At 55.6% G+C, this 18,397-nt stretch overlaps 1 protein-coding gene across 2 annotated transcripts in view; it reads left to right on the top strand.

Annotated features, from left to right (window-relative positions):
- ASS1 (argininosuccinate synthase 1) overlaps positions 1–18,397 on the top strand; it is a 52,886-nt gene that overhangs the window by 24,586 nt on the left and 9,903 nt on the right. For both annotated transcript variants that reach the window (XM_025475493.3, XM_025475492.2), the window contains 5 exons: positions 193–223; positions 5,266–5,356; positions 8,120–8,204; positions 8,762–8,826; positions 17,220–17,351. In XM_025475493.3, the coding sequence (XP_025331278.1) occupies positions 193–223; positions 5,266–5,356; positions 8,120–8,204; positions 8,762–8,826; positions 17,220–17,351 (404 nt within the window). The remainder of the gene's footprint in view (positions 1–192; positions 224–5,265; positions 5,357–8,119; positions 8,205–8,761; positions 8,827–17,219; positions 17,352–18,397) is intronic.

Raw genomic sequence — 18,397 nt, 5'->3', positions numbered from 1 at the left:
GCTCTTTCTTGCAACCTGCAGCTCCCACAGCCAACTGCGGTCAGCCCAGAATGTTCCAGACAGGGTTGGCAGCAGTTGCTTTGGCAGAGAAAGAAGGGCAGAGCAGATTTGTTGGGGGGGGGGGGGTCCTCCCTGCCCGCCTCCCCGCCTCCCCACCTGATTTCCTGTCTTCCCTTCCCTTTTCCCTCATAGCTACGAGGCTGGAATCCTGGAGAACCCCAAGGTAATACCCCCACCTCCACCACCACCACCACCACCCCACCACCACCCCCACCCCCGGCCTCCCCAGTTTCCTGTGAACCGGCTGCCGTCTTTGGTGGTAGCTGCTCCGTGCCGATGCTGTCTGATGTGATTGTAGCCTAATTTGAAATTTCACGGGGGCCGGGTGTGGGCCTGGGGCCGAGCCCTGCCTGCATCCAGATCCTCCCCACTGGGGCCCCCTCCGCATGCCTGCTCCATGCTGCTGCTCGGTTTTGAGACACCCCCCACCCCCAGCACTCTTTTTCTAATTGCTGCTGGGATGAATAGGGTAAGGAAATATTTCAGGGCAGCATGGAGAGAGTGTGTGATTGTAAGACAATAAAGAAGCAATTAGGCAGATGAGACACTTGTGGGAGGGCCCGGCCTGTGCCCACCAGCTCTCAGGCCGCTGCTGCTGCTACTGCTGCTGCTGCTGCTGCTGCTGCTGCAATGGGGTCGGTGTGGGGAGTGGGGGTGGCACAGATTAGAGCCTCAGGACCCATTTGTCTGGGTTTGTGCTCCACACCCGCCCAAGGCAGGCCGCCCTGATCCCCTGTCCCCAGCCTCCTAGACTGGCCAGCCTGGGCCTCGGCCCTGTTTGAAGTTTAGGATTTCTATCCCTGGGGGGGTTTCCCTTTGTATGTCCCCCTGCCACCGTGGGAGATGGGGTGGAGGGTGGCAGGATGAAATCTATCCTGGGAAGAGAAAAATCTCTTTGTCCCTGAGGGAATGTGTCTCTGTTCCCTGGCTCAGCCCCACACTGGGGCGGGGGTTTGAGGGTGGGGTGGGCTGCTTGTCTGACGTTAGGGAAGAAGTGTGCTGTGAGGGGGTCGCTTGGGCAGCTGGGCCTGGGGGAATCCAAGAAGGCCAGCTGGAGGGGAGGATGACCTGGTGGTATTGGTGAGGGTGGGAGAGCTAGAGCTCTACCGGGGTTCCTGGGATGGCTCCCAGAGGGGACCAGGCCTCCCAGGACCAGCGACCGGTTCTGGGGCCAGGCCTGGGTTTAGCATTTTCTTGGCTTACTTTCCTTGGCTCCTCGCTGTATGCATCTTCATTTTATGGGCGAGGAAACCGAGAAACCAAGGCCCAGAGAAGTGACTCACCCCCAGGGCGCCCCACCTCTCCGAGCTGGCCCTCCTGCCTCTGTGGTTCCCCCATGGCCCGCCCCAACCCGCACTCCACTCTGCCCAACCATGTCACTCAAGAGAGCCCGCACCCTTGCCCCCTGGGGGCTGATGGCCCCACAGGGCTGCTGCCTGCTGGCCACAGGTTTTTCCAGTTCATGCTCTGCTGACCCCATGACACTCAGGCCAGCCACCCCTAATTAGCCAGTCAGTCAGCGCCAAGGGGGGTGGGGGGAGGCTAAGCCCAGCAAAGGCAGAGCTGTGCACAGGCAGGCTATCCCTTCTAACCCTCTCCAAACATCCTGTGGTGCTCTCATCTCAGAACAAGGGGCAGAGCCATGGCTAGAGGGAAACTAGCCCCTGGGGCAGTGCTGGGGGTACAGATGGGTCTGTGACCTGGGCAGGTCCTTCCCCTCTGACCTTCCATTTCATGAGGCCAGTGGATGGAGGAGTAAGTGCTAAAGGGTGTCTTTTTAAGGATTTTGGCCCCTGATCAGGTGGGAAGGTTGATGCATCCATCCCAGAGACAAGAAACAGGGATCCAAATACTGACTCTGCCACAATTTGCAGTACAGTCTTGGGCAAGTGACCCAACCTCCCTGAGCCTTCGATTCTTTGTGCACACAGGGAGAAACCGCAGCACCTCCCTTCTGCAGCACAGAAAGCTCTTGGCCTATCCTTATATCTCAATCTTGAAGCCAGGGGTGCCTCCTTCCCTCCTCGGGCAAGCTAAGATTGTTTGGGGAGGAAGGGGCCAAGATCCTCCCAGGACCCCTCTCCTCAGGCTGGGGAGGCTGGGCTGGGTATGCGAGAGAGACGAAGTGTGGGGTGAAGCTGAGGAACCCGGGGTCCGGCTCTCTGGGCCTGCCCTGCTTTGTGAGGGGGCTCGCCCAGATTAAACCCCAGGACCCTCCCTTGCCTCCTGGGGTGTCCCCCCTACACTGTCCCCTGGATCCCAGGGATAAGGAGGCAGTGCCCAGGGGCCCAGTGCCATCCTCCAGCAGCTGAGAGCCGCTGCGCCCCCGCAGCCCTGGCCCCCTTGGGAGGAGATGGGGAGACAGGGCTTAAGGGAACAGGGGCCCCCTCCCCCTCTCCAAAAAAAGCTCCGAGACCTGCCGAAGGGAGGGTCTGAAGGCAGATGGTGGAGCCATTTTCTGCCTCCGTGATGGCTGATTGAAGGGCAATGAGGCAGCTAATGCGAAGAAAGATAGAAATTTACTTGCTTTAACTTCATACGGCACACAGAGAAAGAGTTCATTCAGTGCCGGCCCGCCATATCTGATGGATGAATAAACCATTTGCAGCATCGATCATGCCTCTACATCATGGTTTAGTTCATGGGCCATTTGCTTCCAATTTCTCCTTCTCGGCCCTGTTTCATGCTTTCTTTCGTCCTCTCCACCCCCCCCCCCCAGCTTCTCTCTCTCTTTTTTTCTTCCCTCTCTTCCCTCCCCCCAGCAACCCCCCCCCCCCCAGCAGATGACATTGGAAGTGAGCCCTCCTGCCGGGATGGATAAATAGATGGTATTGATACTCAGGAACAAACTATTTGTCATTTGAACTGGGCTTTTAGGAGGGAGAGTAAAAAGAAGGCAGGCGCCCAGCCACCCCAGAATGCAAAGCAAATGTCACTTTATTTCTATTTAGTTATTTTATTTAATCGGTGCTGTCAGGGTGTCGGAAACCACACCAGCTGCCTCCAACTTGCACTGTAGAGCGCAGGTCTCCCATCCTGCTGGTCTGCGGAGAAGGGTGGCAGGAGAAGTTCAGGCTGTGCAGGTGGAGGTAGGAGGAAGGAGCCGTGGGTGGGGGTGTGGACTCTGGGTCCTGGCACCCTGCTTTGAGTTCATCCTGGGCTGGGGGCCCTGGCAGGGGCCCCGGGCAGGCAGGAAAGAGGCTGTGGAGTCACGTTGGACACCTAGAGGCCCAAACCCTGGTTCACTTTGCCTTCTGGCCAAGGATGGCTGGTCATCGGGCCTGTCTGTGCCCAAGGATGCAGTGGTTGGCAGGACGCAGTGGGGCCTGGGGAGCCGGGCACTTCTCTGCACCCGCCTGAAGCCTGTCCCCATGGTTAATGATGCTGGTTGTCTCTGACCAAGTCCCTTGCACTGTTTCTCAGCCCTGAGGTTTCTAAAGCAGCTGGGAAACAACAGGGGGTGATAGAAAGAGCACTAGACAGGGATTCCAGAGTCCCCACACAGTGGGGCTCCCACTCTGGTGGGGACAGGCAATATGGTTTGGTCGAGCCACTTCTTTGGTCTTGGTTTTCCATCTGATCCGCAGAGGCTTCAGGCTTAGGGTCCCTAAGGACCCTCTCCCTCTTTGAGGCCAGTTCTGGATCCTTATTCCCACCCCACAAATGGAAAACAGATGAAGGGATACAGCTGATCCCACGTCACATGGCACCCCGGAGGTGCCCAGTCCACCACAGGCCCCTGTCTGAGCTCAGAAGTAGAAGGACCAACCATCCCCCTTGCCCAGGACTGAGGGGTTCCTAGGGGTGCAGGAAGCAGGATGGCTGGTCACCCAGACACAGAGCCCACAAGCAAAGTGACCACAGGTGAGGCATCCGAGGCATTGCTGCTGACCACCCCTTCTGGAGGGGGTCTTCCGAGATGCAGTCACCACCAGCTGTCCTTCCCACCTGCAGAGCAGGTAACAACTTGCACCTGGTTTTCCCTGGCATCTTCTCGGGTGATGTTCATGTCCAGTAAAAGCTATGAAAACCATCTATATCCTTAAGGTGTAAGGCAGTCAAGGGCAGCTATCCTTTCCCCATTTTGCAGGTGAGGAAAACAGGCCCAAGGAAGTAAAGCACCTTGGCCAAGGCCCCACAGCAGGGGATCTTGACTTCCCAGCTTTGAGTGTTTTCCACCCCTCTAAAATCCAGCATATATTTGTGGCCGGCCTCAGAGTTCCCTGCCCTGTGCCGGGTCCAGCCCCACACGGAACTCAGTGAGGGAAGGGGGGTCTCTCCTCCTCAGCCTCTGTTTCTAGGGTGACAGCAATTGACCTTCTTACCAAATGGGGCTGCTGAGAACCCAAAAGAAGCCGCGGGCAGAAAGTGACACATAAATATCCGATGGGTATTGAAAACAAAGATTTAAGGTGTCCAGGTGGAAATAGCTAGGGTCCAGGGGTGCCCACAGGGGAGACCGGAACAGTGAGGCCAAGAGGACCCCCGTCACCTTGGTGTCCAGGGTCCGAGCACAGCTTGTGGGGGGCCCTTGGGCTTCAGGAGCCAGGAGAGAATTTTGAGAGCCCCATGTAGCCGGCAGCCCCTCTACCCGCTGCATCAAGACGAGAGGCCCATTTTCCAACCCACCCAAGGAAAAATATACATAAAGGTTGATGTGTTTTCAAATGGGTTTTTGCTTTGCTCTTCTCTTTTCTCCCTGTGAGTATTAACCTCAAGGACCCGGGGGACGGCTCGGCTCGCCAGAGCACCTGCTGGGGTCACGCGTAGTCATTAGCTTTGCGGTCAGTGCAGAATAAACCCCAATTCCAGGCGCCTGCGAGAGCAAGCGCCCGCTCCCGGGAAGCCCGCCGCCGCCTCGCTCCTCCAAACTCACACTTTTCTTGCCTGACTTGTTCCTCTGCTGCTATTCTACCTCCAGCTGTGGGGGCGTCGAAGAAAAAGATGAGATCAAGTTGAGGGGAAAAATTGTCTGATTCCTGGAGCCCTTTGTTTCCCAGGCCCCCGGCAAGCGGGGCCAGCTCCGGGCTGGGGGCTGGGAGGCCCATGGGTCTATGCCAGTCGGCGGCAGGTGCTGCAACGCCCTGGTTCTGGGGAAGGGGTACCAATCTCTGCAGGAGGTGGGGTGCGGGGTGTGCGGGGACTGGCGGGGCCTGGCTTGGCTCTGGACACCCCATCCTCCAGCCTCTTTCTGTCTTTTGTCAGAACCAAGCACCTCCGGGCCTCTACACAAAGACCCAGGACCCCGCCAAAGCCCCCAACAGCCCTGACATCCTTGAGATTGAGTTCAAGAAAGGTAGGTGCCCACCTGTCGGGGTTCAAGGGGGTGGGCTCTTGGGGCTCTGGCTCCTTTCCCCTCTGCCTGGGAGCCTGGGCAGGAGCCCACTGCATCCCTCTTGTATTCCTGGGAGTCAGAGTTCAGGCAAGGGCTTCAGGGACTCCCAACTGCCCCTTCCCAGGAAGGTGTGGTCCATGGAGGCCTCCAGACATGAAAGGAAAGTACCCTCAGCTGCCCATCACCTGGGCTCATGGGCACTGGTTCTGAAGTGAGAGCGTTCCAGTCCCTAAGTACTCATTTTGTCAGCTGCTTTGAGACTTTGGACAGTCACACAGTTTTCTTGATCCTCAGTGTCCTCTTCTGTAGACTGGGGATAAGAGCACCTGCTGCCTGGTATAGAATGTGGTCTGTCAGGGATGTGCCCCTTATAGGGTCCTGGTACCAAGGAGATGCTCACGTGGATCTTAGAGACCTGGCCTCAGGGGCCCCCTGGCCCCACAGCTAAAGCCTCAGCTAGTTCTACACTCAATGCTGTACCCCACTTCTCTACCCCAAGCTCAAAACTGCTAGTGCTCCCACTGGCCATGGGTAGGTGTCCTGATCTCCTTATCTTCACTGCTATCAACAAGACATGTTGGCTGGCCTGGCCTGAGTGCCTAGTCTCTTGCCATGGAGAACAGAAGGGAATGTAGGATGAGCCTGGTAATGAGAGGGGTAGGGCCAGGCTCAGAGTGAGGGCTCAGAGTACCCAAGAAGAGGACCTGTCCTGACAGCTGCAGAAATCAGGGAGGCTTCCAGGAGGAGGTGGTGCTAGGCAGGAGCTAGAGGATCCAAGAGGGAGAGAGAGGGTATCCCAAGCCTGGACAAGGAGGCTGGACAGTCCATCCACAAGGCAGCTGCCCAGGCTGGAACAAGAGCAGAGGGAGAGGGAATCGGCCCCTCTCAGGGCACCTCAGATCCCTGCCCTCACTCATGCTGGTGTGACCTTGACAACCAACTTCACCGCTCTGGGCCTCAGGCTCACTTGCCTATAAAACAGGCCATGGAAATGATGCTCACAGGTGCCAAGTATGGTGTGCGGAGTGAAGTGGAGGGAAACAGAGTCTGTTTAGAACTTGAATAACACACCTATTCCTGGCCTTTCCCAAGAGCCTGGCCAAGCCAGTGGGCATCTTCACTGCTCCCCCCATCCATTCAAACCCTTGAATTTCACACCACTTGGGGACCAAAGGACCATGGGCTGAGGCCCCTGAGGGTAGCCGGACCCCCAAGTGCCCACTCTGTCTGACCCAGGCATGGCCCAGGGATGCAGAGCACCTTCCAGCATCATCTTGGGGAAGGCAGCGGGACGGCCCCAGGCAGCACCTCCAGCAGATCTCCCCGGGGAGCCTGGGTGAAGGTGGGAGACGGGCAGGAGGCAGTGGGGGTATCGGACACAAGGCTCTGGCAGCCTCTCCTCCAGAAATAGGGCAGCCCCAAGGGCTGAGCCGGACAAGAAACGTGATCCATTTTAATGATTCGGGGACCGTCTGGAAAAAAAAAATAGACAGGAGGAGCCGTCCCCGACTACTCCCATTCACCCTCTAGTTAATTTATTTGAAGTTTTAATCTAATTATTAACTATTTTAAAGGCTAAGAGGCTTTCTCCGGCAGCAGCACTGACAATGTCAGCTCCTCTCTGGGGCAGGCCCCATCCAAGGCCATAATAGGACCGGGAGGAAGAGAAAGCGAGAGGGGAGAGGCGGGCAGTGGCGAGAGGGGCTTAAGGTTCATTATTGGGCAGACTTACATTTAATAGCAATTTACAACCAAGTTATAAAACCCCTGGAAATGGGGGTGAAGAATGGCGAGGTGACAGCGCCTTGAGGGAAGCCCCTCCAAGCGGCGCCTGGCTAATAAAGACTCGAAAGCCTCTATTGAGACCTGATTGGCACCCGGTCGCTGGCTACATGGTAATGAGCTGGGCAGATGGGTGGGGGATTATCCGCCAACTTTGAACAGCTTTCCTTTGTCACTGTTACAGCTCTCTTGTTAGCCCCCTAATACATTTATTGCTCATTTCACACCGCTCGAGAAAGTGCCCCTTGCTATTCAAAGTCAACCCTGAACCCACCCACTGCCCCCCCCTCCCTGCCACCCCCCTTGACTCGGCCCTGCCCTCCCCTCCGGGACCAGCGGCCGCCTCCCTCCTGCCCTCCTGCCACCCCAGACCCGACTTCTCGGAATCCACGAGGACACCTCTAACACCTCGCCTGCCCAAGTGGGCACCGTGTCACCCAGCCGGTGGCTGCGTGGCTCTGGGGTGCGGGGGGGGGACACTGGGGTCCACCTGACAGACGTGGCAGGGGGCTGTGGGGGTGTGTGCGTGTGCATGTGTGCGCGCACGAGCGCGAGCTCGGCCCCACCTCGGCCAGGCGGCCTGGGTAGCTGGTGGGACAGAAGGTGCCCCGGTGTAAGACAATGGTGGAGCGTGAAATTCAATTAGTTCAGGGCTGGTTCCAATTTCACAGCCCCTAAATGCAAAAGGGACAGAGAGAATGGGAAGGGTGGGGGGCGCGTTTTTATTGCATTTTCCCTTTCATTCTGGGGGGCGTTCTCGCCCCTTCTCTCCCTCCAGCAGGCCCCAACCTGCACAGGGCTTTTCAAGGAGTCATTTGGAGTCCATATCTGTCAGATCCATTTAAGGCGTTGCGGGCGGAGGGAGAGGGCGGGGTGGCAGGCACCGGCTCCTGCGCCCAGCCCAGCTCCAGCCTGCAGGCCCACCGCCCTCTCCTCCCCTAGGGGTCCCCGTGAAGGTGACCAACGTCAAGGACGGCACCACCCACCGCACGTCCCTGGAGCTCTTCATGTACCTGAATGAAGTCGCGTGAGTGCCCACAGCCTGGCCCGGCCTCCTGGGAAGCCACCCCTGGGAAGCGCTGGTGTAGGCCCCTGGGGCTGATGGTCATGGCTTGAGGCTTAGGGGCTGAGGAGGACAGGCAGCCCTGGTGCAGCCCGCAGGCATGGGAGCCTCTGGTGGCCGTCAGCCTTGGAAGGTTAACAACCTCCTGGAGGTGGTGGGAAAGCATATACTGGCCCCTGGGGACAGCCTGGCTAGAGCTTCTGGGCCCTGCATAGGAAAGATGAGCATTGGGTAGGGCTGCTGCCGTTCAAGGCCCCAGGACAGAGGCAACAGAAGTTGTAAACTCACTGTGCGACACAGGCAATCCTTTCGCTCTCGGGGTCTCAGGTTCCCCACCTGTACAGTGGGCAGTTGGAGTAGGGACCTGGCTCCAATGTCCTTTGTGTCTTGGATCCTGGAATGGGGCCTGACCCCCTGCATGTGGCTCTGGCACCCTGCAGCCCAGAGCCCAGCCAGGTGGTGGCGTCTGCCTCGAATCCTTGTGGCAGCATGTGGTTTTAAGGGGCCCATTCTCCCCACAGGGGCAAGCATGGTGTGGGCCGCATTGACATTGTGGAGAACCGTTTCATCGGGATGAAGTCCCGAGGTGAGTCTGCTCACTGTCCTTGGAGGCGGGTCTCAGATCCCAGAGACCCCAGAGGCCCCTCAGATTCCCATTCCATTCAGGTGTTGCTACTCCCACGCTATGTGGATGACTTTGTGCAAGTTCCTGCACCCATCAGACTGTTTCTCCCCCATGGGGTGGGGATTGTGGGCCCTTTGCCACTGACTCTCAAGGGCCTTATGAGAAGCACTGTCCTGAGAGCGAGCGGGGGTGTTGGAGGGGAGGGGAGGGGAGGAAAGGGGCGGTCGGGACCGGACTGGAGGTCGGGCTCTCCTGTGCCCCAGGGCGGGCGGGTTGGCCAGGTTTGGAGGCACACCATGCAGGGCCGATTTCACAGTCATTAAGGCTGCTCGGAGGAGGCGGCCAGCCCGGCAGGGCAGGAATCCTGCCAGGGGTGGGCGCTGTGGGCTGTGCTGGTGGTGTGAGCCGCCGGGTCGGGTGGGGCTCTGCCTCTGTGCGGAGTAGCTGCCACCTTGGCTAGACGGTCAGGCCTGCAGCCAGCCGCCTTGGGCTGTGCCCGGAGTGGAGAGAGGTAGGTCCCAACCAAGCAGGCACCTGAGTCTTCTCTTATTAACCAGAGCCCTGTGACTTTCCGTCACCGCGTCATCGGACCATACCCTCCCCTCCGGGACTCAGTTTCCCCATATGAGTGGACCTCCTGCTAGCCTGTGATAAAGCAATGCTACGTCCTCAGGGCACTTTAAGAGGGAGTGGGCAATCTTTCAGCAGTCTGAGCCCCCAGATTGAGCACCTGATTTTTTTTAAGTACTGGTGATGAGGTTGAGGGTCCCCTGTCTTTTTTTTTTAATTTTTTAATTTTTAAATTTTTTTGAGGGTCCCCTTTCTTGACGGATATTCAAAATTGCTTTGCTTAGGGTCAATTTAAAAAGATAACACAGGGCAGCCCTGGCGGTGCAGCGGTTTAGTGCAGCCTGCAGCCCAGGGCATGATCCTGGAGACCCGGGATCGAGTCCCACGTCAGGCTCCCTGCATGGAGGCTGCTTCTCCCTCTGCCTGTGTCTCTGCCTCTCTCTCTCTCTCTCTCTCTCTCTGTCTCTCATGAATAAATAAATAAAATCTTTTTAAAAAATAAATAATAAATAAAATAAAAAGATAACACAACCAAAAAAAAATTTTTTTTAAAGACAATACAACCAAAGGAAACCAGGCCAGGGTAGAGTCATGGAGCTTTGTCCTCTAGGACGTTTTTACTAAGATTCTAAAATCCAGGGAGCTGATGGCCAGATTTCAGCTGTTAGAACAGGGTGCTGGTCCAGGAGACAAGAAATGGGGGTCCTCACTCAAGCTTACCCTGCCTTGACTAATGACCTCTGACTTGTCACCTCCAGGCCTCATTTCCCCAAGTGTGATGCGGTGGGCACAGGGCAGGGGAGGTCGGATCCTTCCAGCTCTGACCTGTCTGGATTTATCTCAAAAGATGTGGGGAGACGGGAAGTGAAGTGGCCACGTTGCCTCTTTTCCTGTCATTTTTTTCTTTCCTCCTCAACACAGCTACGATCTGGGAGAAGCAAAGGAAGGCCTTGTCAGAACAATGTAACTAATTAGCTGCTCCCTTTTGTCCTCACTTAAACCTTCGCCTCTTACTTGTATTAACATCTGATTAAATGTCCCTTTGTCTCAATCTGCCCTTGGGAGACAGCACAATGTAAATCACACAAGGCAGATCTGGTGAGGGGGGGTGCAGCTTGGGGGAGCCACAGACCAGCACCCTCACCTTACAGAAGGGGAAACCAAGGCCAGGACGGATGCCCAGATCCAGAGAGGCACAGAGTGGAGGTTAAGAGTGCAAACCCTGGGGTGGGGCAGATCCAGGTTCTGGCCTGTATTTAGTCATGGGGTCTGGTGCAGGGGAGGTGCCCCACAAATGGCAGCGGCCACCAGGGGCAGAATGAAAGGTCAGAAGCAGCCTGTGCCCTCCAGGAGCTCCTTGTGGCTCAGAAGTGTCCTCTCTGGCACCAGTCGTCATGCCTTTCCTGTGCTGTCACTAATGGATTATGGGTGTGACCCAGGGGTACAGATAGTTAACTACCAACTGATCAGGATTGGCGCTTGTGGTGAAAATGAATTGCCTTCCCAGGTAAGGACTGGCCTGGGGCCACTCCGTGAAATGCCATCCTGCTGCACAGGGATAGTCAGAGTAGACTTGATCTGAGGGGTGGTAATAAAGGCCTGGACTGGGCTATGCCGAGAAGACATCCTGGAGGAGGTGGTAGGAGAATAGGCTTCAACTGGTAGATGTGGTATAGAGAGGGTGGAGTAGGAACATTCCAGATTAGTAGAGGTCAGGGGCTGTTAGGTCTGATAGGGGCTGAGCCCCTGGAGCCTGAGGGAGGCCCAATGGAGGGCTCATCTAGAGGGTCTGAGCTTTGGTGGCAGACATGAGTCCCAGTCTTGGCTCTATCACCCTGAAAAAGCAACTTAGCCTCTCAGAGCCTTGGCTTCTCTGTTTGTGAAATGGGTGGTTGTGTGGAACAAAGAAAGGGAGCTCTGGATGGTACACTATGCATTTTCCCCAGAATTGGGGGCATCACCGCAACTGAAGTTCAGGGCCTTGAGGTGAGCAGTCAGTTCTGACTTCCTTGGCTCCTGACACCCCATCAGGGGAGAGGCTCCTGGAGCATAGCCTCCACTGTGCCCAGGTCCTCTGTGTGTACCCGCAGGGGGCTGTCCCTAAATGCACAGCATTTAGCCTGAGGGTTGTACAGTCTTTGGTGAAGACCATCGGGATTCTGACTCCCACGAACTTGCTGTGTGACCTTAACAAGTTGCTTTCCCTCTCTGTGGCTCCACCTGTCAAAGCTGGAGCCGGAGGTGATCTGCCCCCTGGAAGTTGAGATTTGCCTGTTTTCTTGTTTGGATCAGAGAGGTAAGAGAAGAAGTTTGCTTCGTGATTTTAGGGTGGCAGTGTCCTGTTTTTGTGCCTCCGTTCCAAGTGATTGGTCGTGAGGGAGAATGAGAGGGCAGTAAGTGAGGGCGTTGCGGGTGTCCACACACCGGGTTTTTATGAAGTCTGCAGCAACGGGAGAAGCCGTTAATTGTCAATGATATTGAGGGCAGAGCGAGGAGACGCTATTGTCCGTACCCCTGTGTACAAGGGGGAGATGTCATTTGTATTGATTTTACAAAGCTCATAATTGAAATTCGTTAAAGGGCTTGTTTTTCTTTTGGTGGTGGTGGGGGGAGTTGGGCAGTGCTAGTGCCCCAAGTCTGGGGTGGTCATGGGGTCAGAGGAAAGGAGGCTGGGGAAGCTGCAGATGGAGTAGCTTTTGCTGTATTGTGGCTGTTCACATCGTCATTATCACATTATCTTTTTAACTCTGGAGGGGGGCTAATTAAGTGAAGTAAATGAAATCAGTGGGAAGGAGAAGGGGGGGCAGGGCAGACAAGAGGGAAGCGGAGGGGTGGGGGAGCCAGCGCCTGTCCTTCCGCTCACCTTCTCCCTCCTTCTTTAGCCATCCTGGCTGTCTCCTGAGCTCCCTATCCCTGCCCATCTCACCTCTGCCTGCTGCTGCCTCTTGCCTCTGCAGACCCCCTCCCGCTTCTCTTCTCTCTCTGTCCCTCTCTCGTCCACCCTTCCCATCTGTCTCCCACTCTCCCCTCCTAGCTCACTTCCTCCTGACTCCTCCACTTTCTGGCTAAGAAGAAGCAAGGGCTGCCTGCCCACTTACCCACCTGCCTGCCCACCTGTCCAGGCCTCCCAGGAGGCTCTGCTCAGATGGAATGTTCCAGATGGAGAGTAGAGGGAGACCTGTGAAAACAAAGATGTCTGTACCCTCAGAGGCCCACCCTGATCCCAAGACTGGGGCCAGGCAGGGCACCAGGAACATAGAGGATGGCTAGAGACCCACCATGACTTGCCTCCCCATCACCATAGCAACTGCCTCCATCCTTGGCCCTGGTACCTAAGAGGGGAGCCCTTGGGCTCCAGCCAACCTCCCTTCCCCAGGCCTTTCCAAATGTCTCCCTCTGGAGACTGCTTTCCCAAAGGACCAAAGCCTCTGGTTCAGGTGCCCCAACCCCCACCCCACCCCCACCCAGGCCCCAGCTGATTAGAAGGTCCCACTCCGTTCTGCCAAACTGTGCCGCCCGACAGCCTCAGGAACAGAGGAGACGGATTTAAGCAGCAGCAACATTTTGGTCCTCACCTCTTCCTCTTTGGTCCATCGGCCCCCCCCACACACACACACCCTAGCTCCTTGCCCTTTTCGCCATCCACCCCTTGGCAGTAATTATGGTGTGATTGAAGCTGCTCCACAGAGAACCGCTGACACCTCTGTCTTTTTCCTGTAAACACGGGGAGATGAAAATAGACACTTGGAGCCGCTGTGCGTGTCACTACGAAGATGTCTGTTGTCTCTTCCACCGCGACAGCGAGACTCACCTGTCATCTCCTCCTTCTTTTTGCGCAGTGGTTTGTATGCCGACTGTCAAAAGCCCCAAATCCACAGTCTTTTAGCATCAGGTTTCTGTCAGTGGTTTTTTTTTAAAGTCATTTTTTTCCAGAAGGACTACACAGAAATCATCTGTACCCCCTACCCCTGTGGAGAGGAGAGGGGAGATCTTTCAAATGCTCCCATGCACACGTGCACACACACACACACACACATACACGATAGCAGCAACCTGAAAACAGCTTTTTGATCAGTCACAATTAACTTTAACACCTAGGAAAAGGAGCAGGAATATTAATTGTGCCGTGTGTCAAGGCTGTGCCTTTCCTCTTGCCCGCGATGCTTCCTGTGGCTGTCTTGGGGGGTTGATGGCCATGAGGCTGGTGCTCAGGGCACAGGGGCAGGCAGGTCTGCCCACCAGACACTCTATGCTCCTTCCCCGGGGAGCAACTCTCTTGGGCCAGCAGCAGGTGGCCCTTGGGCAGGTCAGAGCTCTTCCTAGCTGGAAAGTACCTGTGTCCTCCTAGCACTCTGCACACAATCATTGATGTTCCTTCTCTGGGCTGCTCGGAGGTGATGCTGCGGAGTCGGCCCCCGTGTTCTAGAGACAAAACCATCATCATGCACACCACGTCAAGACACAGTGTGTCTGTGTACTTAACCTTCCAGGCAGGTCTCAGGGGAAGTTGGGATGAGGAGCAGTTTGCCTGGGGCTCAGGAGGTGGCTGAGCTGGACGAAGGTCACACAGCAAAGCTGAGCTGGGAATTCTGCGAAGGTTTCATTTCCATGAGCCTTCTGGTCCCCAGCCTTAGCCCTGAAGGTACCATTTGGCCTGTGCCCCCTGCCTGGCCCAGCAGAAGACAGAAAAGCAAGGAGTCTGACTCCCCGGGGGCCAAAAGCAGGAGGGCTCCAGTCATTGGCCCACCTGGGCTGGCATGGTTGAGTCTCTGTGCCAATAGATGGGAAGCCTTTGAAACTTTCTGGGTTTTTCCAAAATCTAGCAAAACTGATCCTTAGAAGGCCTGTTTCCAAATCGATAAACACCAAACTCTTAGTATGTCCCAGGATGACAGTAAGACCAGTAAGCTTGGGTCAGTCACTATATTCCCAGAGATAAAGTTTCTAGGAGAGTTGAAAACTTGCCCCTTTAACATTGTGGTCATCTCTGCCATTCTGGAAGCAGACATTTCTAAATGTTCTGCAAACGTCTGTCTTTGTAAAGAGGTGACTAAACCAGTGGGTCTTGCTCCGTTGCCCCGGAGCCATCGGGAGCCACTTGTTTGTGGCACCTTGTTGTCCCCACAGGAAGGGCCCTGACTCCTGTGCCAAGTTTTTGCAGGTTTTCTATGCCTCCCCTGTTCTCACCCAGCCAGCCAGCCATCTCCACCGCCAACAGCCTTTTTGGTTCGTGGCTCCCAGTTGCTCCATGGAAATGGATGACAGAGCCTGTTTGAACTGTGTTTGCAAGAGTGACAAGGAGACTGAGTGAGGGCCTGAACATCGCCCCGGGACTCCAGGGCTTGGGGCCAGTGCATGATCTTGGGATGTTGGTGCTTTCCTGCTGGGGAGGCCATTTGCCCCTAAACGTCACGATTGGATCAGGACAGCAGACATTGCCCAAGAGCCACACTAGTGAAATGGAACAGGCTCTTTTGTGGCACCTGGTCTCCAGGTGGGGCTTTGACACATATGTCCCCCCAAGACCAAGATATCAGGGGTTTGCAGATAAGAGAATCACCCCCCCCCCCCCCAGAGGCTCTTTTCTGCTTGGGAACACCTTGGAGCCAGGATAAGAGCCCTGGCCTGTCCTCCTCGGCCATGGCTCCTCAGATTTGTGTTCCTTTTCATGCCCTGGTAAGCACAGATCGCTTTGTTAAAGACTCTGAGAAGCAACCTGGGCAGAGAAGGGAGATCTAGATGCTGCTCACACCAACCTTGGGCTTCAGCCTGCCCATCTGTAAAAGTGATGTTGGACCAGATTGGCATTTTAAGGACTTCCTGGTGGAGACTGGGGTTTGCAGAGGGGCCTCTGCTCCCTGCAGCAGGGCCCAGGCTATCCCTTCCCTATGTTAGGCTTCTGTCAAAGACTGTTTCAATAGTGCAGCTCAAAGTTAGAAGAACGGGGCACTGATGGTCTGAAAGGGCCTGTCCTGGCAGCCAACATTTCTCTAATTTCTGAGTGAAAGATCGAACATCAGGGGGTTCTCAGAGGAGGACATTTCTGGCAAGTGGCTGCACACTCAGCCATGCCCATGACACCTTTGGGCTCCAGGTTCGAAAACAATCTCCCTTCTGACTTGGGCGGGAGGGGGGGGGGTGCTAAAAATATTTTTCAAATAGTGGTGAAAGGGACATAACATTTACCATTTGAACCATTTTGAAACCTACAGTTCAGTGGCAGTAGATGCAGTCACACTGTTGCGTGGCCATCATCCCCATCCACCTCCTGAAATCTGTCTTCCCAAGCTGAGAGCCCCCTCTCTGTAGCCCTCCCCCACCAAACGACAACTTCCCACTGCTCCCTCCCCCCACCATCCCACTTCCTGTCTCTGCGAACCTGGTGACTCCAGGGATCTCATCTAAGTGGAATCGAGGTATTTATCTTCTTGGGACCGGTTTATTTCACCCAGCATGCTGTTCTTCAGGTACACCCGCCCTGTAGCAGGTGTCAAGAGTCGCCTCCCTCTTTAAGGCTGAATAATATTCTACTGTGTGTGTGTGCCACATTTTGTTTATCTACTCAGCTGTTGATGGATATTTTGGTTGCTTCCGCCTTTTGGCTGCTGTGAACAGTGCGGCCATGAACATGCGTGTACAGACAGTGTGGAAACACAGTGGTAAATTTTGGGGATCACTGAAAATGTGCCCCTTTAGCACTGTAATGATGTGCGGTGTGAAGAAAGGACAGTCTCAGAGTAGCATTTGTGGGATGGGAACAGATCTTACCTTCTCCCATCGGAATAGTGGACACCTGGCAGGTTTTCCTGTGGTCAGCTCAGCGTGCTCCCCTGATTTCTTAGAAAGGCCATGTTGCTGGGACAAGAGAGGGTCTGGTGGTCCCACCTCCTGGTGTCTTAGTGTTCTCAAATCCAGTGTGGGACTACCAATCAAACCTCCTGGCCAGCCAGCACCAGGCTCAGCTCAGGGTCAGGCCCCTCAGTGTCACTTTGGACACCATTTGGTCTAAGCAGGTTGTTTAGGAAATGGAGAGACTGGGCCTGGGGTCATCAGGAGGGGGTTTGGGCAAGACCTTCTGGTGGGGTTGGGGTTTGGATTTGGGCCCCATCAGCAGTGGGCCCACGGGGCAGCAGACAGCACTGGTCAGGGGCTCAGCGCCCCGACCCAGGCCCCAGCTCCACATTGGGCACTTTCTTTCCCCTCCCGGGCTCAGTTTCCCCATCTGTACATGGGATGAGTGCAGGAGCCCACCAAGCCCTCTGCCATCACAGAGGTTGGGGTTTATCCTCAGAGACGTAGCTGCCAAGGGAGGCACTGGCTGAAGGTGGCATGTGCATGCACACGTGTACACGAGTGTGCATGTGTATGTACAGCTGTCCCCTCCCCTGGCTCCCCCATGGAAGGGAGGAAGGGATATTTGGGGGCCTGGGCTCTACTGTGGTTGGTTTAATTACAGGTTTTCAGCCGCGGGCCGGTGGGCACGCGTCGGGAAGGAGGGGGGAACAGCTCCGAAACCCTATCATTTTCCAGCGTCTGAGGGCCTCTTCAAAGGGGGGCATCCAGACATTTTCTCCACAAGCCGCAGAGTGGACTGTCGTGGCCTCAGCATGAGCATAATGACAGGCGTATTTTGCAACAAGCTGGGAGTGAATGGGTCCGACCGGCTTGTCTCCTGTCAGACGAGTCATTATTATTTTTTTTTTTTTTTGTCATTTGCTGACAGTTTGGGTTTCATGCGTTTCTCTCTTTTTTCTCCTTTTCCCCCTGCCTGGAAAAATGGCTAGGTATCTACGAGACCCCAGCAGGGACGATCCTTTACCACGCTCATTTAGACATCGAGGCCTTCACCATGGACCGCGAAGTGCGCAAAATCAAACAGGGCCTGGGCTTAAAATTCGCTGAGCTGGTGTACACAGGTACGTAGTGCAGTAGTGCACGTGGCTGCTCCCCCTCCCCGAGCTGATGGCACCCTCCTCCAGTCTCTCCCCACCCACTGCCATCCTCAAGAGAGCCCAGAAGGTGCAGGTTGGAGGAGTTGAGTGAGGGCAGGGGACAAGGAGTGAGGGAGTTGGGGGGCTGGCACTGCCCTGTTCACGGGGTGTGGAGGGAAGCATGCCAGTCACCCCAGGATGTCCGGCTGCCTCTGCCACCTGAGATATGCACGGCCTCAGCAGGGCCAGGGAAGCATCACGTGTCATTCTTAGGGTGGCCAGCACCTCACACACTCCAGGTGCCAGGCCCTGTGTGGGGACATGAGCCATCCTGGGGTGAGGTGGAGGGTGGTCCTCCCAACGTTCCTAGGAGAGCCACAGCTGGCTCCTTTTACAGATGAGGAAAGGGAGCCTCAGAGCAAAAGGACCTTGTACAAAGTTCCATGACTGGAAGTGGCCTAGCTGGGGTTGACCCCCGGTCGGGCTGTCCCCGGGCAGAACCTGGGGCTGCCACAAGCAAGGCAAAGCCAGAGCCAGAGGCAGCCCAGGCACCAAATGACATCAGCACACAATATGGGTGGGTCCCCCTGTTACAGGTGAGACTCAGTGCCTTATCTGTCACAGAGTTGGAATCCAGGCCTCCTGGCTGCAAACCCCTCCCTCACACCATATGACAGGGGTCCCCACATCCAGCCCACCTCCCATTTTTGTTCAACCCACAAGTGAAGCCTAGGTTTCTACACATTTTTTTAAATGATTGGGGGGAAAACTATACAATACTACCATTTCTTGTCCCATGAAAATTCTAGGAAATTCAAACTTCAGTGTCCATAAATAGTTCTTTGGGCACGGCCACACGCATTGGTGTATACGTTGTCTCTGGTCACTTCTGAGCTACCATGGCAGAGTTGAGTAGTTTGTGAGAGAGACCATGTGACCTACAGAGCCTAGAATATTTACTATCTGGCCCTTTCCAGAAAATGTTTGCTGACCCTCCTCTATAACATTCACCGTCTCCCTAATGAGAGAAG

This window comes from Canis lupus, chromosome 9, assembly GCF_003254725.2.
Source record: "Canis lupus dingo isolate Sandy chromosome 9, ASM325472v2, whole genome shotgun sequence".
Taxonomy (NCBI): domain Eukaryota; kingdom Metazoa; phylum Chordata; class Mammalia; order Carnivora; family Canidae; genus Canis; species Canis lupus.
Note: the sequence above shows the minus strand (reverse complement) of the source record. Positions and strands in the feature narration are given on the sequence as shown.